This window comes from Ochotona princeps, chromosome 19 (assembly GCF_030435755.1).
Source record: "Ochotona princeps isolate mOchPri1 chromosome 19, mOchPri1.hap1, whole genome shotgun sequence".
Taxonomy (NCBI): domain Eukaryota; kingdom Metazoa; phylum Chordata; class Mammalia; order Lagomorpha; family Ochotonidae; genus Ochotona; species Ochotona princeps.
The window spans coordinates 43,157,863-43,183,820 of record NC_080850.1 but is presented as its reverse complement, the minus strand read 5'-3'; the positions used below and the strand labels follow the sequence as shown (position 1 = coordinate 43,183,820).

Below are 25,958 nucleotides of genomic sequence, written 5' to 3'. Positions count from 1 at the left end.
AGGTCATTAATCAATGAAGAAAAACACCACCGTGTCCCCCCACGTTTGCACTGAATACACTCGTGCGCCTTATTTATTCCTCCGGAACAAATTCCCAGCAAATATTCCATATCGATTTGGGAGCCATGGATTTTTTTTTTTTTTTTTTAAGGAAGGTTTGATGGCTTCCTAAGTGGTGCAGACAATGTGTTTGCCTCGGACTTCTAAAAAAGCCAACGGAGAGGAGCGGGTTCAGGTACACACTGTGGGCTCACCTTCCAGTTGCGCTCAGCGGGGTGGGGGCGGGGTAACGGCAGGGTCCAGGGGGACAGCACTCACTTCTGCCCCAGTCCCCTCCACCCCTGCTATCTGGGCGGGCTTCGTGGAAGTCTGGGTCGCATTGGGTCCCGCCCTGACTGTCGCAAGGCTGTGTCCACCTGTCCCAGCAGACCTCTGCCTGTGCCTGGGTTCCTGGCAGCTGGAGGCCAGGGAGCCAGGGGTTCAAATCTCACCCAGGTTGGAGTCCGCCCAGCAGCCCATAAACATCAGGCAACCACCACAGCCTTCCAGCGCCTCAGTGAGCCCCATCCATGATATGGGGTTGGCGACTCTCACTTTTGGAGTCCTTGTCTCCCAGGAGCCACTCAGTTGTACGCCCCTTTCCACAGTGTGGGCTGCACTAGGCCTCTGGAGAAGATGCTGAGGTCCACGTGGACGTGAGGGAAGGCTGGGGTACCTGGAGCTTGAGGTTTGGAGCCAGCCAAGAAGCAGGACGGTGGGGGGGCCTTGGGGCCAACCCTGAAGCTACCTGGTCGGGCACTCCTTCGCCTGTGCTTGATGCTAGGCTGCGTCCACGCTGTGGCAGTTCCATCAGCTGTTGAGCCAAAACATGCCTCCGACTGCAACCCCAGCTGAGATCTCTGGGTTCCCCGCGTGGGGTTTGCCCTCTCCTCTGGTTCTATCAATTTATCCGGGGATGATGGATGACCTTGCCTCACTACGCCAGTCAGGACACTGTGGGTCCAGCTGTTCCCTCCAGCCCCAAGGCAGCATGCGAGAGACACCCGGAGGATGAGTCCATCAAAGGGCGGCTTTCCAGACGCTGGAGCAGGGGGAAGAGGAAAGACAAAAACAAACAGAAAGCAAGCTGAAACCAAGAAAGAATGGCTGTGTGAATACGCGGTTAAGGCGATGCTGGTTCTCCTTGAAGCCTGGATAGAACTACGGGGGGCAGGGCCTGGTTCCTAGACGAAAAGACAACCCTCCACGGCTAGGCTTGGAGCTTGGCAGGCTCCCGAGCAGCCGCTGCTCACCCCCAGCCCTGCGGTCGGGGCAGCTCGGGGGAGAGCGGGTGTCCCGCGCCTCCTCCCCGCTCCGCCAAGCCGTGCTCTGCGTCTGCAGTCCCAGAGCTCCACTCCAGCGCACCACGGCCCAACCCGCCTCAAGTTTTCTCCCGGGAGGATTCTGTGAGAGGTGGCACGGCGCGGAGAGGCGTCTCCAGCAGCCAGCAGCACTCCAGGAAGCTGGGCACGGCGGGCCCGGGATGGGCAGGACTCCGGTGGCGGAGAGCGCTGGCCCGGCGCCTGTGCCGAGCTGTTTCCGACTGTCGATGATTCTGCCGCTCACAACATCACAGCGAGGAGCCAGGACCTAGGAAAGACAGATCACGGGCAGAAAGAGACAGCGGGCGAGCGGGAGACGTCACCCAGGAGCAGGGGATGAGCGGGCGGAGGAGGCATTCTTGCAGGAGAGGGCGCGTGGGTCCGGCTGAGTTAGAACTTCCTCTTCGCTCTCCCCTCCCCTTGGTTCTTCGGGACTTGGCCCCCACCCCCACCTCTCTCTCTCTCTCTCTCTCTCTCTCTCTCTCTCTCTCTCTCTCTCTCTCTCTCTCTCTCACACACACACACACACACACACACACACACACACGCGTATTTTGTGCTGTCGTAAAACCCACGTGTCCAGCCGGGAGGCTGCCAGAGAGAGTGCAGCCCCGGTGCAGGGACGCGGCGGCAGCGCGCAGCAGCCCACCCCTGTCCAGTCCCGTGCCCCCGGCTGCTGCTCCCGCGCCCTCCGCGGGCCTGAACGGCCCTCGCTCGCAGCCCGGAAGGGCCCGGGGCGGCCGGATCCCCGAGGCTCTCCCCGCGCCCGACCTGGGGGCATGTAGCGCACCGGGGCGTGCACTCTCCCGCCGGCGCCGCGAGGCTCCAGCGCGCACCCAAGCACCCGGCCGCCGCTGCGAGTTTTCGGGTAAGGTGAGGAGCGTCGGGGCGAGGGTCTCTGGACTCAGGGTTGGGGAGGACTGTAGGTCCCTGGCTGGGGGCGGGGGGCTAGACTGTCCCGCCTCCTGGCGCCTGAAGCCGGCAGCCTCTGGCGCTGCGCCACTCTGGCTCGGGTCGACTCCGGGCGCCGGGCGAGGGCGGGCGCGGCGTCCCGCAGCCGAGTCCCGCCGGCGGCCAAGCGCCCTCTCGCCGGTCCCAGCGCCGTGCGCCCTCGCGGGCTGGCAGGCACCACTGGGCACTCGCGGCTCCCTCTGGGAGGCTTTCGAGTAAACTTTGCGCCCGGCGAGGCAGTCGGGAGGAAGGAGCGGGCGAACCGGGCTGCCGCGGGCGGAGCCCAGGGTCCAAGCAGCCTCCCTCCCATCACTGCCCCAGCTCCCCGGCGCCCCGGGGTCTGGCTCACCAGCGCCCTTCCTGCTCTCTGCCCCAGCTCGAGGCGTCGGCTATGCTGAAGCCAGGAGAGCCGGGCGGCTCAGCCTTCCTCAAAGTGGACCCAGCCTACCTGCAGCACTGGCAGCAACTCTTTCCCCACGGCGCCGGCGGCCCGTTCAAGGGCGGCGGCCCCGCCGGCCCCCTGGGCGCGCCGCAGCCTCTTCTGCCGCCACCACCGCCGCCGCCCCCGGAGCGCCCCGAACCCCCACTCGACAGCCTGCGCCCGCGACCCGCCTCGCTCTCCTCCGCCTCGTCCACCCCGGCCTCCTCCTCGTCCTCCTCCTCCGCCTCGGCCTCCTCTGCCTCCTCGTGCGCCGCGGCCGCCGCCGCTGCCGCTGCCGCCGCGGCGCTGGCGGGGCTCTCGGCCCTGCCCGTGGCGCAGCTGCCGGTGTTCGCTCCCCTGGCCGCCGCCGCGGTCGCCGCCGAGCCGCTGCCCCCCAAGGACCTGTGCCTAGGCGCGGCCTCGGGCCCAGGGCCCGCCAAGTGCGGCGGCGACGGCCGGGGCGCCGCGCGCTTCCGCTGCAGCGCAGAGGAGCTGGACTATTACCTGTACGGGCAGCAGCGTATGGAGATCATCCCACTCAACCAGCACGCCAGCGACCCCAACAACCGTACGTAGCCGCCGCAGCCCGCGCGCTCTCCCGGGGCGCTGGCGCCGGCGGGCACGGGCGCCTGTCGGGGAGGCGGGACGCCGGGGGCAAGGGGTTGGGGGTGCGCTGGGACTGGGCCGGGGCTGGACACTGCAGCCAAAGTTGACTGGCGTTGGAGAAAGAAGGGAGCGGCTGTGATGGCCGGTAGTGGAGAGAGGGGGGGACTCTGGGGTCTGCCCTCCGCACGCCCACCCTGCTTCACAGTCCCAAATGGGTTGGGATCGGGGCTCCCAGGGACCGGGGAAGGTCAACTGTTTCTTTGCCCAAAGGAGGAAAAGAAAAATATACCCCTTGCTTTAGGGAGAAGAAAAATTCCGATTTCTGGGCGGGAGAAGAAGAAATCCGATTTCTGGGCGGTGTAGTTGCTCGCAGACCCCGTCTCGAGCTTGAGAATCTTTGCGGTTGGTGTTGGTTCACCCGTGGGTTTTGTCTTAAATAAAAATGTCAGGCATTTAGAAAACGCATCTTCCTGTCTTGTTCGCCAAAGTTAAGTGGCGAACGCCTGACTCACCGTCAGGGCTGTAGTAACCCCGGGCTCCTGCATGCACCTTTTTTTTTTTTTAAAGGCTGGACATCCGTGTGAGGTTTTTACAGCAAATCTCTGAAGGGAAAATCAAGAACGTGTGTTGCCCTAGACCCGTTTCTTTTGGATCCCTTTGGAAGGGCTGTGTGGTTGCGCCGCTCGCTCGTGATGGCGGAAGCGCGAGTCGGGCTCTGGAGGCGTCTGCGGACCGCGGGAAAGCAGGTTGGGAGTCGGACTGCAGGCAGGGCAGAGTTGGGAAGATGGACATTCCCGCCTCAGCTTTCCCGTCCCAGTCCGCCAGCCGCCTTCGTTAGGAGAGCAGGGCGTCGTACATACTTACTTTTGTATCTTACATCGATCAATCCCCCTCTCCCCCAAAGTCTGCCGCTTGGTGAACTTCCTTATTTGTGGTAAAAGCAAAATAACTTCCTTGACAGCTGTTGAAAGTGATTTTTCCCCCTTAGAAAAACGAGGGAGCGCTTGAGGCGTATTAGTGAACAGCACGCTGCGGATAATTACCGACTAAAGGAGCATGTGCGGTAACTTTTCCCCTTTCCTTCGAGTCCCAGAGTTAAGTCCTGGTTTGAGATGGCAAGTCCCCAGGCTACTTCCCGGTGCAATGAAAATGACTTGTTTAAGTTGTAGAAAATTCTGTGTTGTTTCAAGGGGTTTCCGAAAAATTTTATGTTCCCCCGATGTCGTGTTTTCAAGGCAGTTCTTTAAACTTGTGAAACAGAAAGGTAAGGACTCGCCGTGGAAGAGGCGTTTCATGGCTGCTGCCTGGAACGCAGCCGCAGCGGGTCGGAAGTCCTTCAAGCTGGTGAATTAGATGGGTGCCGGCCCCACTCGGGACAGCGCGGTTCAGCCCCCCGCGCGATTTGCATACAGGCTTGACATTCATACGTTTTCATCAAAGACCTTTGATTGAAGGGACACACATGAAGATTTTTATTTGTGTGACTCCAATTGTGTGGTTCTTCTGGTGTCTCCTAGTGGAGTCAGCTGTGGGCGAGTGGCGGGGAAGTTAGAACGTCCTAATTAAAGGGCAATCGAGCAAGACAATAGGGAGCTCGAATAGCTGCACCGGAAAGATGCTTGGAGATTTGGGACTTCTCTCTGCTAGGACCTGTCTGGGAAAGCACCCTTAGGCTGCCTCGTGAAATGGAGGGGTGTGTTTTCTGGACTCAAAAAGTGTTTGAGTCGACTCTAGCCAGGGGCCTGCCTGTAACGGAAGAGGATCCCTTTTCCCTGAAAGCAGGTCTTTGGAAAGACTGAAAAGTTTCTTCTTTTCCCAGATTTGTGGTTGGAGGTGGGGCGGACAGTAAAGGAAAGCCCTGATTAATCGCCACCTAGAAATGTCTCTACTTTTCTTTCCTTTTTCTTTCTTTTCTTTTTGGAGGGGCATTCCTCTTTCCAAAATAATTCTGGAACGAGGTGGCTCAGTGTTGCTTCATTTTGTCATTTGGTGTGCTGAGCGATTTTTCTGTTTTTCTTACAAGGCAGGCAAGGGGCAGGGCCTTCTTGCTTCTCCCCACGGAGTTGAGTTCTTTTCCTTTCGTTTGTGTCTGGGATCAGCAATGCGCGATTCATTGTCCTGTAAGCCAAGGACTCCGCAACCCTGCAGGTTCACCCGGGAACTTGATTGGCATCTGGCCTGCCTGCCGAGGTGAAGGGACTTGTAGGTCTGTCGCCCAGGAAGTTAACAACAGCAGAAGCTGTGCATTTGTGGTCCAGCTCTGAGGATCTTTTTTTTTTTTTTTTTTAATATATTCCTGGGACTGAAGTCCACTCTGGCTGAGATTGCAAATTGAGCTGCCCTGTGAGGGTTCCTCTCTCCTAAAGCCTGAGGTGGCCGCGCAGTGGGAAGAGGGAGGGAGGGAGGTGAGGTCTTCTGGAATATGCTTCTGCCCTCATCGACGCCACTGATCGTCTGTGGGCTGTAGGACCCCCAAGACTTCCAGAACATCTCACCCATGCCAGATCTTCTCATCAATTGGAGGCTCACACCATTCTGCCTGGGCAGTCTCCCTTGGTACCTGGGTGGCAGGTGACAGTCAAACCCTCCTGGGTACCTCAGCCACAAGCTGAACCTTGGGGGGCTTGGAGAGTCAGTCTCTGTCCCCTGGAGCTTTAGGAAGCCTAATCAGGGGAAACAGTACTGGGAAAAGTGGATGTGTGCTGGGCCGTAGGCAGAGGCACCTTTGTGGGTAGCTCCAAGCTGTGCATACATTCGGGGGAATGAGACTAGGGGAGCCACGATAAAGTCTGGTTTTTCTAGCACTGGTTTTTCTGGTTGTGGGGAGTACAGTTTGGTCCTTTATAGGCGGTACATGGTTTTTGATCTTTCCCTAATCTTTTCTAACTGGGTTGGGGTAGCTTGGAGCCCCGAAGCGCTCCAGCGGCTTCTTGCCCTCATTCCTCCCCACCCCGCACCTGCACCAGTGTGCAGGCTGTGGACCACCAGCCAGTGGTGCGTTCGTGGGCTTGCGTGTCTGTGTGCCTCTCTGCTTTCTCGGTGCGCAGCAGGCCCGCCCGGTGCCGCAACACACACGCTTTCTAACATCATTCGTTATCTAGTGCCCTGGAACCGAACACAGAGCCGTGTTTGAGATTGAGGTTAGGAGGGGTGGCGACTGTTTATTTAAGGTGATAAAATGGTCCATCAGCAGTAATCTCCGTCGATATGTGCCACCAGGAGATGAAGGATGGGGGACACGCCACAATTAATTGCCTTCTCGTTTTGTAGGAGAGAGTGGGGCTGGCCGGGCCGGCTTCGATCTCCTCTCGCGGCTTCTATTCATCATCTGCGCGGTGGACGTGGCAGGGGCCGGCAGGGTTTATTCTGCATGCCATCTGCTTTCGCCACACCACTGGCGCGCCCGTGGAATTCTGTAATGCCGTCGTGGGGGAGACGAATAAAAGCACACATTTCTTTTTTGCTGCTTCTCGTCTTCTCCTTGTGTCTTGCTCTGGGGGTCCCGGGGCCACGCCCGGGCAGGCCTGGCTCAGCAGGACAGAGACTGCCCCGCGTGTCCGCGCGGTGCGTAAACTGGACACTGACTCAGGGAGCGAGCCCCAGGAAGGGCCCCCGCGGTTCACGCTGCCCCACAGGAGCTAAAGCCCTGTAGCTTCCCCTTCCCAAAGGGCGAGCTGGCCCGCCTCCCTTCTCGCAGGGCCTGCAAGACCCCAGTCGGTTAGAGGAGGGTGGATGGGCGGCGGCCATGCCTGGGGTGGGAAGAGAGCCCTTCTAGGGCAGCCCTGGTGCGCAGTGCTCCAGCCGACGCCCCTTCCCACAAGGCGCCCCCATTCGCGTGGCGCCTGGGCACTCTGTCTGTCCTTGCGGCCCGCAGAGGTTTCGGGCCGCTCTCTGTCCCCCGTCCAGCCCCTCCTCTGGCCCAGGGTGCGCGCCACGGCCAGCAGGCGGCACTCCCGGGGCCGAGCCTCCTGGGCGATCGAAGGACTCTGGCTTCGCAAGGCTTGGCCTGCGGGGTTGTGGGCCGCGACCTCGCCGACGGGCTGGGGGAGGATTTATGGCTGGAGAGGCCGCTGCTCTGGGGCTAGGGCGGGGTGGAGGGGTGGCGTGGGGAGGTGGGGAAACAAGCTGTCGGCTGCTGTTTGCTTCCCTGAGCCACGGGCTGCGAAGGCTGGATGGGGAGGGGACCCTCCGCAGGTCCGAGGCTCCCGCGGCCACTGATGTCTGCAGGCTACTCCAGACTCCCACAAGCCCTCCGCAGTTGGTATTTCACTTTTCAAGAACAGGGAATGAAATTAGGAAAAAAAAAAAAAAAAAAACCCAAGCAGCAACAACCCCCCCCCCAAAAAAAAAACATGTCTTTAGCAGATCTATTAAAAATTCTAACAGTTATCTCCGTGTGCTTGGAAAAGCCTGGGAAGCCGGCAGACAGGTGTGCAGTGGGAGAGTGAAAGTGAGTTCCCCTCTTACCCAGGCCTGGCCTTTTGCAGGCAGGAGGGGAAGGCGTCTGTGACCTAGCCGGGTCCCCTCCCCCTCACGCTGGGCCCCCTTGACTGGGCCATGACAGCTTGTCTTCTGGGTAAAGCAGGGCCTGGTGTGGATTCCCCGATGCTGAAATGGCATTTCAAAATGTCTTGCTTAAGTAGAATACCTCTTGCAAATAGAAAATTCCTTGTGAATAATAATTGCAAACTTGCACACAAACTTGCCTTAGTTTCAGGAGCAAACAGGAACTTGACCACAGAAAGTTGTGTCGTGGTAGGCATTGGTGAGTGTCCTGTTCCATCACCCTGTGGATAATGCTTTTATAAAAGCTTGAGTGTCCAGCCCACAGCTTCCCCAGACCTTTCCATGCCGGCGTTTTATGGCTCACTGACAAGGACATAGTCTGTTTGTCACCAGGCCCCCCAAAACAAATGGCTTGTTTTATACATTCCACTTGATCTCTGAGATGCAAGTCAGAAAGCCTAGGTGGATGGGGTTTTGTATATTAAAAACAATGACATCAGAAGCTAGGGTAAAATATGATGACAGTTGGTCCACTTTGCTGGCAGGCTGTTTTGAGGGAGCCTTGAGTGAGCCGCCCATTAAGAAGACTCAGAGAGGCTGGGGCGACCTGGTCCAGTCTGCTGGGAACCTGACACTGGGGTGGTCTAGCAGATATTGTTGGAGGGTTAGTTTTGTCATGCTGGGAAAGGCTACTGTTAAGTTTTCCCAATACTTGGTGGAGACAAAAGCACTAGGGGTTTATTATCACCTGCTACATTGTGTGTGTGTGTGTGTGTGTTGGGGCAGTTAAGGAGGCGGGCAGTGGCTGGAGTGGCTATCTTCTCTGTTGTAGCGGGAGGGGGGTGGTTGGAAACAGTCTCTGTTCAGGCCTCAGGGGACTGAATTCTAGAAGCTCTTGTTTTTCACCTACTGCTTCATGTAGTCAACCAGGAAGGAAAAAGTGGTTCAGCGGCTCCCTGGGGTGATCCAATTTTTTTTTTTTCACGGGCATCTTGCATTTGTGGCTTGTCATTTGTTTTCAGCTATTTTTGCCAAGGTGTTGAAAGGTCACCCTGGAGGCCAGATGCTGAAATTCAAAACCGTGGATCTTATCCATATACATCCCTACTTATTTTCTCAACTTAAACCCTCCCCCATCTCCCCAGAGTGTGGGAAAAGAGAGAAATCGCCATAACTCAATCTTGCTGTGGCAAGTTTTGTGGCCCTAAAATAGTTACCTCCGTGGAATACTTCAATTCTATTGATTAATGAGTTTGGGATTAGAATTCTCCTGGCTTGCATTTGTTTTGCTAAATCCTTGGGTTTGAAGGCTAGGGAGTCAGGTGTACCTGGTTGCCACTCCTCTTTCTGCCGCCCCAAGCTTCAGGTTCTTCTGGTCGACCTGCAGTGCCCGCACGGCTCAGCAGCCTCCCTTGCGGAACTGGAACCTTGGCGCTCATACTTGGAAGCAGGTGCTTACCCGCACTGCAGTCCTGAAGGGTGTTAACAGTGCTTTGTGTTGCAAGGAGGAGGCAGAAGTCGGCCAGTGGGGGAGGGAGGGAAGATGCTTCCCCCACCCCATCTACAGAAACAGGTGGTGGCTTCAAGGATTCACCTACCAGACGCAGCAGCCTGCAGGTGTTTCCATTTCCCAGGCTCTCCTGGGACGCAAACACAGCTGGACTTACAATCAACCCCCCTGGCCTTGAAACAATTCAGGAGAGGGTTCTCATTTAGCTCACTTAGCTACATTAGTGGAAAGTTCTGCCCCATCTCCTCCCCCTCCTCCGCTAACATCTTGTACCTAACACGCTCTCTGGGGCTTCAGCCCGTTCAGCAAGCAGATGGCACGTAAAGGATGCTGCATCAGGTTTACCAAGTGACCAAGGCCTGGCTCAGGTATCAGAAGTCTCTAGGGCCACCCAGGGCTGGAGCCTCTGCGGGTACCCAGCTCTCCGTCACCCCTCTAGGCTACAAGGCTCCCCGGGTAGGCTGAGCCACGGAGGCCGAGTTGCTCCAGCAGCGGCGCCGCCGAGGCCACCTCCTCGCTGGACGGGCCAGCCGCGCCCGGGCGCAGACACTGCGGCTCCACCAGGTCCATTAATAACCCAGAGGGCGCTGGGATCCGACAGCGCGGTCGCTGCAGGCCCTGCAGCCCGCAGCCTCCCTTCCCTGAGGGTGGGGGTGTCCTTGTGCGCCGACTGCCACGGGAGCGCGGGTGCTGAGAAAGCTTCAGCCACACTGCCCGGGTGCGTTTACAGCGCATTTGAACTCGGGGTTAGCCATCGGGGGGCAGGGCTCCGGGGTCCTGTCTTGGTTGAGCCTCTGTGGAGGGTTTGTTCGAGCGCACCAAGGCACAGACTTACCTAGGCCCCCCTCCCCCCGAGCAGTCACTAGACGGCGCCCCACTGCAGCGCCTGGAGTGCGCGCTGACAGGGCGCGCGAGGGGACCCCTTGGGGCCGGGGATTGGGCGCACGGGGGCCCCAGCTGGCGGGGGTGGGTTTGTCCCAGGTTTGGGGGTGGGCTCCCCGAGTCAGACAGGTCGGCCACGTGCCCTTGTCTTTTCTAAACGTCTCCCCTATAATTGCAAGCAAAGGCTAATCAAACACGCAGGCGACTGCGACCTAGAATCTCGCCAATATGTCAGTTTGGGCAAGAGACGGGCTTTCTCCGTAAAACCCCGGCAGACGCACCCGGAACTAGTCGAGGGAGGGTCAGGTGCGGGGAGCCGCTGGTGCCTTTGGTATCAAGCAGAGGCGGGGAGCACGAATTCCTAGGCGGAGCGGCGCTGGTTCGGGTCTCCTCAACGTCCACCCCCCACCCCCTGCAGGTGGCTTATGGGACAGGCGGGGATGCTCCCTCCCCCACCAATGACGGGCAGCCCCAGAGGTCGGGTTAACTTTTCGCTTCCCTCCCTCCCGCGTGTCTCCCGTAGGTTGCGACATGTGCGCGGACAACCGCAACGGCGAGTGCCCGATGCACGGGCCGCTGCACTCGCTGCGCCGGCTCGTGGGCACCAGCAGCGCCGCGGCCGCCGCGCCCCCGCCGGAGCTGCCCGAGTGGCTGCGGGACCTGCCGCGCGAGGTGTGCCTGTGCACCAGCACCGTGCCGGGCCTGGCCTACGGCATCTGCGCGGCGCAGAGGATCCAGCAGGGCACGTGGATCGGGCCCTTCCAGGGCGTGCTCCTGCCCCCGGAGAAAGTGCAGGCAGGCGCCGTGAGGAACACGCAGCATCTCTGGGAGGTGAGTGCTCGCTGCTCGGCACCCGGTCCTCCCGCACACGCCTGCCCAGCACCACCCTGGTTCAAAGCCAGCAACCCACCCAGGAAGCCAGACCCCTCCCCCGCTTCCTGAAGTTGCCTCTGTGGTTGCTGGGTTGGCTTTGACTCTGTGTGTCTCTGAGCCTTAAGAACCCCTGAGCGGCTGGAACTGGTGTGGGGTTAGCTTTACTTCCAGCTCTCTTCTCCTCCAACGTAGGGTACTTTTGTGCTCAGAGCTGGAAGGAGCCGCGGCTGGAGGGAGGGAGGGAGAGAGGAGGAGGAGAGAGGCCTGCTGATTCGCTCAGGTGTTAACAGTTCTGTGAATGAAGCTTCTTGTGAATGCTGCTGGTTTTTTCCCCCAAACTTTCAAAATGCCCGGAATAAGGGTGCTACGCCGTGAATCAGCACACGTTGTGTGCCTTCTGTGACTCAGGAAAACTGGCACAATTGGTGGGAGTGCTGAACTGGCCCAGGTTTACCTCGATGATATGCTATGAGAACAACCTGTTTGAAAATGTCAGCCCAAGATTTCCCCCAGAGCTTCGTGATTGAGTTCTGAGGGCCACCACTAAAAGAGACAGGTGCTGTCATATGCACACCCCCACAACCCCAAGGCTGTAGCCGTAACATCCTTGGAGAGTTTTTTAGGAAATGCAAAATACTGTGAATCAAACCCTAAAGCATAATGTGCCTGGGACTGTAGCCAGGTGATGAGAGAATGAACTGGGAATCACCAGAACAGAGAGTTGCTTGAGGGCCAAGCTGGCAGGGACCTGGCCGCTCCATTAAGGGATTGCTTCTGTAAGAGTGTGTCACTCACGCTTGATGGCCTGTGGACTGTGAGCCACCTCACAGTCACTAAAATGACACACACCTGGAACTCCAAACCCACTCCAGCCAGTACTGTACTGGGTCCTGGAGATGCCCAGTGCCCACTCCAGCCAGTACCCTACTGGGTCCTGGAGATGCCCAGTGCCCACTCCAGCTAGCACTGTACTGGGTCCTGGAGATGCCCAGTGCCCACTCCAGCTAGCACTGTGCTGGGTCCTGGAGATGCCCAGTGCCCACTCCAGCTACCACTGTGCTGGGTCCTGGAGATGCCCAGTGCCCACTCCAGCTACCACTATGCTGGGTCCTGGAGATGCCCAGTGCCCACTCCAGCTACCACTATGCTGGGTCCTGGAGATGCCATGTTGAGGAAAGCATCCCTGCTGTCCAGAGCCTTCCCATGGCTCCTGGGAGTAGGGGTGCTGGGGTAGCCTCTACAAGCCCCCTTAAGCTGAGTGTGAGCCTGCAACTCACAGCAGGAGGGCCCTGGGCCTCAGTGGGCTCCCCACTGGCCTGCCATGCTCCCAGTCCATGTCACTCCTCAGCTGCTGTTAATAAATGATTGCATATACATGCTTAGTCTTTGGATAAGAGTCCAGAGTGTGTGTGCTTGCATGAATGTGCATGGGGGCTGAGGGATCTGCATATTTATTGCTAAATGGTCCTTTTTTTTTTAAAGAAAAGCAGAAATCGGTTGAATTCTAAGATGGGAGCAATGGCTTGGTGCAGGATACATGGCAGTAGATGAGCAGTTTGTGTTTTTGTGTAAGAAAACTAATCAAAGCATCTGGCTTTGCAACATTTCCTAGTTAGTTTTTGTTTCTGATAATTAGTTGTAACCTCCATGTGGTTTACAGTTTATAAAATACTGCCAGGCATGGCTCGTAGTCCAGCGATGTTGTCAGGAACTGGAGCTGCACACGGCCATGGGGGCCTGCACATGCTGGCCTGAGGGACACGGTCAAGCAGCTGTTGAGTGGCACGGATTTGGAATATCGGAAAATGCGAAAACGGGATCTTGTCATTTTGCACCGTGCTGCCTACCTATTTTTAGAATGCCAGGGGACAAAGCCACAAACACACTGGTTTTCCTGGAAGACTCTGAGTGACTAGGATGTTGGCAGGAGGCCACTGCACATATAGAATGTGTATACTGCAAACCAGGGGGCTTTTGTGACTGGACTTGCACTGCATGAAGTTCAGATTCTCTTGTAGTAAAAGAAACTGGGAGATTTGGTCAGGTTTTTTTTTTTTTTCTTTTTATCTCCTGTCTCAGTACTTGAGTAGATGCAAAGTGAGTTTATGATTTGAGGTAGTGAATTGAATGTGTTGGAAGGGGCATATACAAAGTTGATTTTTGTGTTGTGAAAAAGAACCGGCTGTGTACATGCTGCAGGCTGGCTGCAGAGCCCTGCTCCTAAACGTAGGATATAACCAATCTATTTATCACTGTAACAACAGCTAGGGTACTGTGCATTTCAGAAACCGAAAGGTGTTAATGCTTCAGCCATCTGAAATTTATCAGTCTCCTGGGACATCAAATAAAATACAACAAACTGAGCCCAGTTAACTTAGTGCCCATGTCCATTTGCAAGATAAAACGCTGACTTTAAAAAATAGGCTTCAGGTTCTTGCTAGTATAATTATTTGTAAGATGCCAAGCAGGAGTTGATTTTTAATTTGAAAGCCTTATGATTTCTATGAAACATGACTATTTGAATTATCTTAATATTTCTGACAAGATTCTAAATGCTGAATTATTTCCTACGTTTTAATGTTTCCTTTCAAATAGCAATTCAGTTGTGAAATTTTTTCGAAATCACGGCGTTGTTTATACTAGCATATCTGTAATTGGAAGGCACTACAGGTCTAAGAGGAAATGTTGGCAATAATTGTTTAATGACTCATGTAATAATTATTTATTTTAAAACCATATTCTTTATCTCCCAGAATATCAGCTTGACGTAAAGCAGATCTTTAAAAAATGAAATGCAGTTGAATTATGAGTCTCTCATTTTCAAAGTCAGCTGGGATCATTTCTCTTCTCTTACATTTTTTCAGGTCACTTGCTGATGAGGAAATGCCTTTATATTTAAAGTTCAATACCCAGGTCCTGATGGATCTTCCTGGGGTTACTTATCTTTATTTCAGTACAATAAATGGATTGCTAATCTTTTGCCGTCACTGTTTCCAAGCGGATGATGGATTTCTGCTTCAGTTGACAGCCCATTGTTTTCAGTGTGCTTGTACTTTATTACACACACGAAGGATTGTTACAGGAGCCGTCAGGCTCACCCCTGTGACTGCTTTTGTTGAAAGTATCTTCTGTATAGAAAATGACTTCTTCAGCCATGGAGAGCTTGCTTGTTCAGTGTATAAACATGTTAGGATTTTGTAGTTAACATTTTCTTTATGTATAATCCAGCAAATAAAGTTAGCTATCAGTCCGTAGCATTCAGTGTGTTTTGACACTTTTGGGTGTTTGGAGGAAATTTCAAGAGCTTTTGTTTTCCTTCTTATTAATAATAAAGCAAGGTACTTTTTTTGATAGTCCCAGAAGATGAAAAGTCAAGCTAAAAGTCAGCCTCTTTAAGTCACGTTGGGAAACAATTTCTTTTAGAATCAGAGTTTTTTTTTTTTTAACATAATGAATCCAGGCTTTTCAAAACAAAAACATTAGCAGACACATTATGTAATCACTTTCCTTTTGCTATATATGTTTATTCCAGCAAGACTTGTATGCATGATACATTTTCAGCTATTTTTGAACATATTGGGGGAAACATTCCTTCTGACTGTTTTGCAGAGAAAACAATCTTTCTCAGCAATTAGATATTATTGATGGGAGTAAGATAATTTTGTCCTAATGTGTTTTCTAATAAAGAAGTGGAAAAGGCACATTTAATTCCAACATTTCTGAAAGCGTTATCTCAATTATTAATGTGCCCTTTTTCCCCTGAGCTAAATTCATCTAGTTACACATGGTTTCCCTTTCTGCTTACCATCAGAATGTAACACATAAGGACCGGAGGAATGCGTGCAGTTGAGGATTTCAGATGCACCGAGACAAAATGCAGAAGTTTAAGACACAGTTGCAGTTGAAGATAGGCAAAAATGGCTCAGGACTTTCAAAGTCTGGTTTGACAAAAAAAATTTGAGCAGTCATGATGACACAAACTGCACTGAGTTTTCACCCGAGAGAAATTGTTCTGCTAATTGAGATAATGTAATGACTTGTTAGGATTGCAAGGGTCTAGTAAGGCCTAGAGTCCCATGGAACCTGTCTTCTCTCTGCCAGAGTAAAATTGAGGGTCTTATTTCCAGGTGCACAACATGGGAAGCCTCATTATTTTTTTCTTCAGAAATCCAAAGGAGTTAATGTCATGTGGGCCTTTTTGCGGTTTGATTTTGTGCCATAATATTTTACATTTAATAAGAATTTTGCTTTTAAGCCAATGCTTCATTCTTCATCATTACCATGTAGCTTAGGTCAAAAGATATTAATGAAAACTCAGATTAAAAATATATTACACATGGCTACATGTTTATATTTCAAAACCGTCACCAGTAATTGGCACTAGAAGGGAACGCATTGATTTCATACTTTAAGTATATGGCATATAGTTTTGTAAATGACCCGGTTGCAAACGTACAGTATGGAATCCATTTGTATACCTTTAGAGGTTGAAAACAAAAGTTAAAGTCATCATTTTAAATTTAAAAAATCATTTCAAAATGGTCCCAGTGGTAGTACTGAGTGTGTACTCCCTGTTTCTGTGTTGTGCACGTGGACTCGGTTCGGTCTGACTCACCAGAGCGCGAGGGGATGGAATTATGTAGCTGTCACAGTTCTGTGGAAGGAAAAACTGTGTTTCTCCGCAGTTGACCATTTAATATCCTAGTCTGTCTGTCGGCTTGATTTTGAAGATGTCAGTTTGCTGAAATTTTGAGAACTCCTAGAAAGAAGCCACAGTAATGTTACTAGGCAGAGTAACAGCTGGGGTGTCTCTCTGGCCTTGCCTCATTTAATGTGAAGATGCCTTGTGGGAAGGGGGGCATTGGATCCAGTGTGAGCATTTTGTAGTTTTACAGAAACTGTAAAGCCATCTGCCGCCTCTTGGAGTAGCGTCCAGCATTGTGTTAAAAATCAAAACGGGCCTTTATGGTGGCTTTGCAAAGGTCGTGTCAAGCCTGTTGCTCTGTGTGCCCGCCTGCGGTGTCAGCCCCGCTTTTCCAAGTCCCCAGATGACTTTCCTTTTTTTGGGGGGGGGTGGGAACAGCGGACTTGTAGCAGCTATTGTGGGAAATCTTCACTTCTGTGAGGTTTGATCCAAATGTGCGTGTGGCACTTTAGTGTTTAGTCCCAAAGACTTGGTAAAGATTGATGTGCTCTGAAGTTTGCAAGACAATTTCCAGTTCTTCTGTTATTCACAAAGCTCTTTATTATTGTTGTTCAGAACATTTTGCCCATGTAAAGAAAATAATGCTTGGGGATTTCTTGCTCCATAGTTCTGTGTTTGCTTGTGGAACTTTCTTGTATTTCCATGCTGACTTGAACATATTCTTTGCAGGGTAGCAAATGGACAGATGGAAATGGGCCATAGGCTCCCTCTGGTTGCTAGAAACCTGAGGGGATCTTTCTGTTTGAGTAATTTAAGGAAGTTTTAATTACTGGAGAAAAATGTCCCTGTTACCCTAATCACTTAGAGTTGTAGTATAGCATTCTGCATTGAAATTTTTTGATTAAATTGGAAAACATGCGTATTATTTTTGCTGGATGTTTGACTAAAGTACACAGACCGAGCTGGCGATGGCTGCCAGCAAGATCACATTCCTGCCTTCTCAGAGGATGCGAGGAACATACTGGAAGTGTGGCGAGGGCCTCTCACAAGAATATGGTGTGCGCTCAGTCTCTGAGCCTCTCCCCCCCCCCGCCCATTTCTCTCTGGAATCACTTGTACTCCAGGATTTCATGAGTTCAGACATTCCTTGTGTATTTACACAAGAAACACAGGCTCCAGTATAAGTACTTAGCATAAAAGCCGGAGAAGCTGGAGCAGAATCTACGTTTCCTTGTAAGCATTCGCCACCTCCCTCAGATAAGTTACAGAATTCCATTATCCAAATTGTTCCACATGTGTGACAGAGGTTGACCTTTCGTCATGTCAGTCCTTTCTGTGCAGGCCCCAGACTCCAGCCTAATGGCTCAAAGCCTGATTTACTCACTGTAATAAGGGCAGGAGGTCGGGCGATTGTCAGGCTGCCTGTTGGTACTCTTCTCAGAGCCTGGCTGAAGGCTGTTAACACAAAGCTTTTCAAAGTGAATTTACAACCACCACCCCTGACAGAGGCCAATCAGTGCACCATAAATGTCAGGTTAGTGAGATTGAGCAGTAAGTAAAATACTGACAGCACACTATTGGCTGGGATCAATTGGCCAAGGCTTAACCGAGCAGAGCAATCCACGGTGTGCGGTGGGCTCACGGCGCGAGCTGGGTCCGCAGCCGGGCGGCCAGGTAAAGCCTGCAGGTGTGCGTGACAGTGGCAGGGAAAGGTGGGGACATCACGCATTCGCTTCACCTCACCCCTCAGCATCCTTGTGGGTGGCACTCACCATGTGGGTGTGGGGCATTGGGTCCGGCCTACAGGCTCTGAGGCTTGGTGGTGACCAAATGGCACAATACAAAAATCTCCTCCGGGGTGGGCTGCCTGAGTGGGGAGATGTCCATGTGTTACAGTGTAGCAAGGTGATTTGTTCAGAGTCCACAGCCCTCATAGGGGTCTCCCCTCCCCCCCGCCCCACCAAAGCGCAGACACAGAGAAGTTGCCTCTGTGCGAAAGTTTCACGGAAGTCACTAATGAGGGATTATGGGTTGACGATGTGAATATCCATGAGCTGTGGTTTCACCGGTGGAGGGAATGTTTTTATCATTGTGTGTAATGACAGGCCGGACAACAATTCGTTCAGCTCTGAAGGCATCAGCATTAAAATGGAGGGATCCATTAAAAAGCTGTATGCAAGGATTTATAAATTAGGCAATTTCCTTGATTATTGCAATCATTTACAAAATTGATTGTTCCGGTGTGGTATAGGCAGATTTCCGCAATGATCATCGGCAGCAAGCACATTCTCTGATGTCTGTAGCTACCGGTCATTGAGCCAGCTCACTGTCCAACACCCCACCGCCTGCGGTCTAGGGAGTTTTGGTCTCAAGGTCGGGCCGACTTTCAAAGAAGTCTATATATATGGTGAAGTGTAGAATTTTTCTTCAGAGGTCATGCAACTAGTGTGTGACAGTGAGTGTAAAAGGGTGTAGCATTATTTGAAAATTCCAGTGCTAATCGGGGGAGGATACTGATGCCTCTGAACTGTTTCTTGTTCATAGCACAGATTCTGATACGATGCCAATTTCCAAAAAGACACTGACGTTTGCAGATTGCAGCTGTAAATATTTGTTTGATTGAAGGCCTAGAAGCCAATAACGTGTTTTATTTGTTGGTCCTTAGAGTTCTAATTACCCGACAGATATATCGTGCCGTCACTGAATTTTAGGTCGATTAAAGTCTGGAAGGCCAAAGAAAGACACTGTTACAAATGTGAATGGCTCAGGATGCCGCCCGGGTTTTCCTATTCAAGAACACACATAACAAGTTCACTTAGTGCTTGATCCCTAACCACAAACCACAAAGTTGCTTTTATTCCTGAAATATCAGTGATGACCATGCCAAATGTGTCTGCAGGATTGTGTCCAGTGGAAGCCAGCCCTGCGGTTTGTGCTTAATACGAAATAGCTGACTTGAGGACATTTGTTTCTAATCATCATTTTGTTTTTAATCATCATTTCCCCCTTTGCAAACCTTGACACAGACTGGGTCTTGTAAAGCAATAACAGTGTCAGAAAAAAAAAAGACAAAAGCCTAAAATGTTTGTCTCGATTTGTGTCCTGATGGAGAATGCAGAACAATTGGACCTCCAGGTAGTTGTCTGTTTGAGGGGGGAATGCTGCATGCCAGGAAGTTGGATGGCATGGTGACACCAGCAGTTATTGGGCTCTTGTTGCTTAATCATTCACAAAATGTGTTTTGTGCCTATTTTGTTAGTTGTAAAGTTCTCTGCCAGAAGAATCCAGGGGAAAGGCAGGATTTTTGTTTCAATGTTTTGATGTTTTCTCCTTATTTTTATTAAAAACAAACAAACCCTTCCCCACCGCGGCATCTCTGATCTCTTTTAAGAGTTAAGAACTCCAGTTTGCTCTGTCTTGGACGAATTGTGAATGCAGTGTCCAGTATTATGAATGTTTTTTTTCTAGCATCCCATACATTTATTTAATAAATCAAAATCTATGGCATGCAATTGTGAACTAATCATGTGGGAGAAAGCCCATTTTATTAAAATGAACCGGGTTTTAGTTCGCTGTGATCATCTTAAATCGAAGCTGCCACAGGTAATGAAGTGTCTGCTATAGAAACATTCAGTGCAATCTAATTCAGTAGAAACTTCTTAAGTGCTTTTTAATTGGAATCAAATTAAATGTAATCAAGTCATAGTTTCAGTGTCTTGTAAAAACACCCAGAGCTGAGTGCTGTTTGCATACTTGGGATATTGATGCTTAGCACAAGTAACCATCCTGAATTCCCAGGTAGCCATGCATTCTTCCAAGATGGCGGACAGCTCCTAAGTCAATTCCAGCTTGGAAAACTTCTGGAACCTGTTGTATCTGTCCCAAGTTCTGTTTCCATACACTCTTGTGATGTTAAACAACACACAAATGGTTCCTGAGGGAGAAGGTTCTGAAAAATATTGGGGTACTTAGGAGAATGCTTAACTGTAAATTAGCTGAATCAAATCTTAAAACACAAATTGCAGAATCTCATCACTACATTTGACGCTAGTAGAAAGAAATGAGTTTTCATCATAAAAGTGATTAACATGTGTCACCAGAAATTCAAACTATTTAAGACTAAACCAGTGCTGACCGTCGCCTATCGCAGTACACTCCGGAGCACTGCCTGTGTGACGTGTGACGCATTCATTTCATTAAATCATGGCATTGCTAGAAGGTGTCTGCACCGTCTCGCCATCCTGCAAAGCGCAGTTTTAAAGGCTCTGTCTTTGTAGAGTCTCCTGCAGATGCCGCATTTGGTTCGCGCCCGGAATGGATTTTGATTTTTGTGTCTGGCCTCATCCTCCCTTCCCTGCACTTTTCCTGGTGGGAAATTGAACGAACAGTCCGCAGGCCCTGCCGATATTCTAAAACACACTTGTACTGATACTTCCCTCGTGCTAGAGCACATGTCTTTAATGAAACCAGATGCTTTTGTGGCCTCTGAGAAGAAAGGAGACAGTTTCTGTTGGTCTCTTGGTATGTGAAGATGTGAGCAAAAAGGAGCCGTGTGCCTTGGATATGCTTTTATTCATATCGTCCGTGTTTATGAGGCTTTGGGGAAACAATTTCTTTGCATCTCTATTTTTCCCTGTGTAACGGAGAGGAATATTAGATATGCAAACTAGAGAGAAAACAGGTATGACTTTGTGTAACAATTGCACTTTCCCCACTGCTTTTCAGTTGGACGTTAATAGTCAATATTAGGTCTGTAGAAGACTGCATATAAACATGTTACAGCTCATATGGGACAGAAAATATGTACATGGCAGGCAGTGATACACAGCCTGGACCTAGTACAAGATCAGATTTTAATACTATTTTAATGGAAACTTATTTAGAACTTCCTACAAGCAAGAAAGGATTACATATTAAAGGATGTCATACATACAGTATAGACATAGAAAGTCTTTGGGTGGCTTTTGATTTTTTTTTTTAAGATTTAAAAAAATTTTCTATTGCAAAATCAGATAGAGAGCAGGAGAGACAGAAAGTAAGATCTTCCATCCGCTGATTCAGTCTCCAAGCGGCCACAATGGCCAGAACGGAACCGCTCTGAAGCCGGGAGCCTGGATCTTCCTCCGAGTCTCCCATGCGGGTATAGGGTCCCAAAGCTTTGGGCCATCCTTGACTGCTTTCTCAGGCTTCGAGCAGGGAGCTGGAAGGGAAGTGGATCAGCTGAGACATGAACTGGTGCCTGTATGGGATCCCAGTGGATACAAGGTGAGGACACAAACCTGTACCGCTATGGGGTGCTGGTGCCACAGGATAAAGGATTAGCCAGTTGAGCCATGACATGGGCCCCAGATACTGGGATTTTGAATGGGGAAGAGAATCACTACACCTAGCACATGGTGACTTGTAAATAAATTTTAAGTGACAACAGAAATGCCTCATGGCACATTGAACCTGTCCATAAAAATACGTGTGTGTATCCATGATACAAATACAACCAAGCAGACCGCCATATCCTGAGGATGTATCCCTGTTGATGAGGAAGAAAGCAGGAATTCCAAGTGATTGTTTGCAGCTAGGCATTTTAGACTAAAAAGTAAGCACAGACGCTGACAAGTGTCATAGGGAATGAGAATCCAGTATTTTCCACAGTGTATTTTTTACCCCTCAGGAATCAATTGTATTACACCTGGAGTCTTCACTGTAATGCAGTGAAATAAGCAAGGTTGATGGTCAAAATTCTTCATGACCCATTTGACTGAGAGCTGGCCCATCGGCTCAGTGCCAGCATGGTGTCTGCTCCATGCCTGCCTGTGAGCTCCAAATCTGGGTTGCCGCTAGCAGCAAAAGTAATATTCTGCAGCAAGTGTAGGGTTTCAGGTTTATACGATGAGAAAGAGTTCTGTGGAGTTGAGCAGTGTGGATGCTGTGAGGAGAAGCTTCGGGCGCGGGCTGAGGCTGGAGTTTGCAGCTGGTGAATGTTTGCAAGCAGGTGGCCGTCATCATTGAGATCCTTACAGCTGCGTGGAGACTGAGAAAGACAGCAGGTGGAATGTTGGCTAGAGGGGGTCTTAGGGTACCTGGGCTCTGCAAAGCTCAGGGAGCCGGAGCCGTATGGGCACGGGGCTAGGTGCCTCAATGGCTGCTGCATCTCCTGGCCCTGCTCTGCCTGTATGGAAGGGCTCATCTTGGGATTCCTGTGGTCTCCAGCACAGTGAGGCAGGAGTCTAGCGTCTTTGGAAACGACATGCCATCCCTCAGTTGGGATTCGTGAGCCTTTAAGCTGCTGTCTGTGGTAGGGGAAGCCTCCACGGGACCCTTGTCCAGGAGTTGTTGGGCCAGCACTCTGACCTCACACACACCTGCTCTCCTCGCAGGGAGACACGGGACAGGTGTGCCTGCACACTCACTATTCTCATGAAACTTTCCCTGTGCTTTTTGTCATTGTTTTATTTCAGTTATTTTTTTTTTGGCGATTATAAAGGCTGAAAAGATTACAAAGGGAGTTTTGAAACCACATGATGTTTTTTTGTTTTTTAATAGAAGAATGGGCCACAGCTGATTGGTCAGTCTGCTTGCAGTTGTTCTCTTTAGACACATGGGGTGAAGACAGGCTGTTTAACTCACCAAGTCGTAACAAGGTGTTTCCCGTACTGTGCAGTCTCCATGATTCTAGCTGTTTCTGGCTCTGGGCCTCTTACAGTTGGATCTCATGATTGGCATTTGGGTGGGCCCTTCATCCTTCCCTTCCTTCCTCACTCTTTCTAAGTTTTGAAAATAATGCCAACCAGTCACCATCCTGTGTCTATCAGATTGTGCGTCCCGACCATACCGACACACAGAGGGAATGGCCCTCATGGGAACCACTGTAAGGCTTGTAGCAACAGCAAGTGTATATCCAGCCCTTTTCTCCTTTATAAGTGATTTCACATTGAGTTTGCTGGTTTTGTGTCTCCGCTGTGGGGAACTCCCCTCCCACTTGGTGAGAGTCAGATGTGAGCTTTCAGGGTCAAGACCAAGGCAGGGCAGAGCTGGCTCTGAGGACCTGAGCACTCTAGGGAGCTCTTTGTACAAACGCTAGCCTGGCAGTGGGTGCCTCCACGGCGGTGACACCTTTGACACATGTAGCGACAGCAGCGAACATAAACCTGTAATTTTTTTTTTCAAAAGCTTTGCATTTTCCAGTTAATTCCATTTGAATGACAAGACACTTGCATGCAAGGGACTCATGGTACGAGCTTTGTGTTCTCAGACGTACACGGCCGAGAGCGTGTGGACAGCCTGGGATACGCAGCGCGGTGATGCTGAGCTGCCGGCCCGCTCGGAAAGCTCTTTTGTGTCTGGACATCTTGTGTTCCCGAGGCGGAGTTTACAAAGGAAACAAACCCGCTTGGACCACTGTCCACAGTGGTTACTGGAGGGGATGAATAGAAAATCAAACTCAATTATGTAATACAAATGAAACCCCCCCGCCCCCCCGTTTCAGGGCGGTTTATTCCAGGCCAGCTGAAAACCCTTTCCAAGTGCAGTTCTTTTAGGACCTAACGGGGCAGATAGACCGGGCTTAGCAGGGTATGATGAAACTGAGGGACTCCAAAGCAACCAACTCCTACACTGCACAAAAGGCTGGAGAGAAACAGAACGGAAATGTCCAGAAAGCAACCATAGAAATAGATAATTGCCAAAATACTTGGATAATTTTGAAAATAAATGCAGCCTAAATTTTTGGACAGTGAAATCAGCTTTCCGTAATAACCCCGTCTCCCAGCCAGTCATTTCCTTGTTCTTCCTAATTTGCTTCACTTCTCTGCGGCTGGCGGATTCCCGTTCTACACCTCCGATAAGCTGACTCTCCAGCCACCAAGTTCCCTCTTGAGACTCCTGTCTCGCCTCTGCTCTCGGGCCTTAGGTGGGTCCTTCACCCCCCTGCCAGGGAGCCTCGCAGCCCTGAGTGAGTTTTGAACATTCTGATGACTTCTTCCCGGAGACCCCCAGGCGCCCTCCCACCCACCTAAGAGTTCACTTAAATCTGGACCCAGGTCCAGCGCAGCTCTGGAGTTGGGCAATATGGTGGCCTTGGGGATCCAGACAAGGCAGCAGGGGCCCCGGCAGAAGGCAAGAAGCAGGCCCTGACCCAGGCTGATGCTGCTGGAGAGTTCATGGCCAAAGTGGCTGCAGCCTAGGGTGGCCTGCACCATGAGGCAGTGGGTCATCTGAGGTACCTTGGCATTTGGCTTCTGCTTTTGGGACACGGGAGAGGAGTAGCAGTGATTTCTGCTTTTTGACAGCTCTGTTCTGTGGCTTGGCATAATGGGAATGTTCATGTTCTTGACTTTGGATCACAGCAAGTTTGTGTCTGCAAAGTTCAGAATTGGTGGTGGTTGGTGGGGATGGGGTGGGATTCTGTGGTGTAGCAGGTTATTCCACCGCCTGCAGTGCTGGCATCCCATATGGTCACTGGTTCAAGTCCTGGCTGCTCTACTTTCAACCCAGCTCCCTGCGAATGTACCTGAAAAAAGCAGAAGAAAATGGCATGAGTCTTCAGTTCCTGCACCCACATAGGAGACCTGGACGGGGCTCTTGGCTTCTGCGTGGCCGAGCCCTGGCTACCATAGCCATTTGGGGAATGGAGCAGCAGATGGAAGATCTTTCAGTCTCTCTGTTTCTATGTAACTCTGCCTTTCAAACACACAAAGAAAAAGGTTAAAGTGGCTGTGTATGTGTGTGTGTGTTGTTGACACATCAGGAAGGAAGAGCTGGCCAGCAGGAAGGAAGGTCAGCTTCTCTTCAGTGTCCCCGCCACCTTTCCTGCCTGGAGTGACAGAAGGATTTCTGTCACATTTGCCCTGCTGGCATCGGGTCACCGGTCAGGGCCATCCCAGTGAGTCACGCCGAAGTGGCCACGGCAGCTGTGGCTGTGCGGTCATGCGCAGCCTTTGCTTAGCCTGTGTGGTGGCTGCTGTCCCACAAGCTGGTCCAGGAGGGGTGGGGGTGTCGGTGGGGACAGCTCTGACCCCGGAGGGACTTGTCCTGTAGCTGGGGCCAGCCACCTAGTTATGCAGCAAGCACTCAGGCAGCTTCTCAGGGTCAGGCACTAAGCGGAGACGATGGAGCAGTGTGTTCGTGCAGGTGCAGTCCCAACCTGGGGAGAGCTCCCCCTCGGTGAGGAAGGCAGCAGATGCCCGAGGAAGATATTGAAATGAGTTGAATGGAGCCCCTGATTGTGCCAATCTAAGGGTTGAGTGTGGAAAGCAAGGAAGAACTCACTGGGTCAGAGAGTGGCATAAGTCTTGGCTAAAATTCAGTTGCAGTCATTGTTTTCAGGATCCGTGTCCCTGGAACAGTGACCAGAAGGGAAGGTGGGAGTTAAGATGGGATGAATAGAGAAATGGTAAGCCTCTCCCTGAGGTGCTGGGATCCCACATGGGTGCTGGATGTAGTCCGGCTGCTCGGCTTCCCTCCCAGCTCCCTGGTAATGTGCCTGAGAAAGTAGTGGAGGACATTCCCAGTGCTTGGGCGCCTGCAGCTGCTTCTGGCTTCAGATATGCTCAGCTTTGGCCGTTGTGACCATCTTGAGAGTGAACCGGCAAATGGAAGATCTCTCTCTCTCTCCTTCTCTCTGTAACTCTGCTTTTCAAATAAAAATATTTTTTAAAAGGATGGATGATTAACAGATGCAGAAGTCTGCAGGGGGTGTAGGCAAGTTACTCTGTGTAAAGGATCAGCTTGGAAGATGAATCAGTGGAGGAGTAAGTTCCGTGACGTGTTCTGTGACACGGGGATGTGTTTTGCTGGAGTCCGGAGCTAATTGTCCCTTGGCACCTCTTTGGTGAGCCGAGCACAGATACAGAGAACGCAGAGCTCCCAGGCTGGGCAGTAGCCTGGCACCAGGAGGTGGGATCATACATGTGCAAGTAGCACCTGCTGATGCACGGAAACCAACCAACCAACAAAAATAATCTGTATGTATATGTATAAAGACATGATCCCCAAATAACCTGCAAGCTAACCAGAGAACTGAGAAATGCTGAAGTCTAAGTGAGTTGAATAGGGGAAAAACAAGATGTGCGATGTGGAGAGGAAGGAAGGAAGGCAGAATGGTTAATCAGGGTTAGGACTGGGCAGAAGATGGGCCTGGGTGGTGAGTCCTGGAAACCCTGCCACTGCCATGGCCTTCCAGGGAGGGATGACTTTTCCAGTCCTGCC

The 25,958-nt window shown here is 51.6% G+C and overlaps 1 protein-coding gene across 1 annotated transcript in view; it reads left to right on the top strand.

Annotated features, from left to right (window-relative positions):
- The first annotated feature begins 2,409 nt into the window (after positions 1-2,409).
- PRDM6 (PR/SET domain 6) overlaps positions 2,410-25,958 on the top strand; it is a 96,992-nt gene continuing 73,443 nt past the window's right edge. Inside the window, exons 1-2 of the mRNA XM_004586363.4 lie at positions 2,410-3,301; positions 10,761-11,068. Of these exons, the coding sequence (XP_004586420.2) occupies positions 2,704-3,301; positions 10,761-11,068 (906 nt within the window). The 5' untranslated portion in view covers positions 2,410-2,703. The remainder of the gene's footprint in view (positions 3,302-10,760; positions 11,069-25,958) is intronic.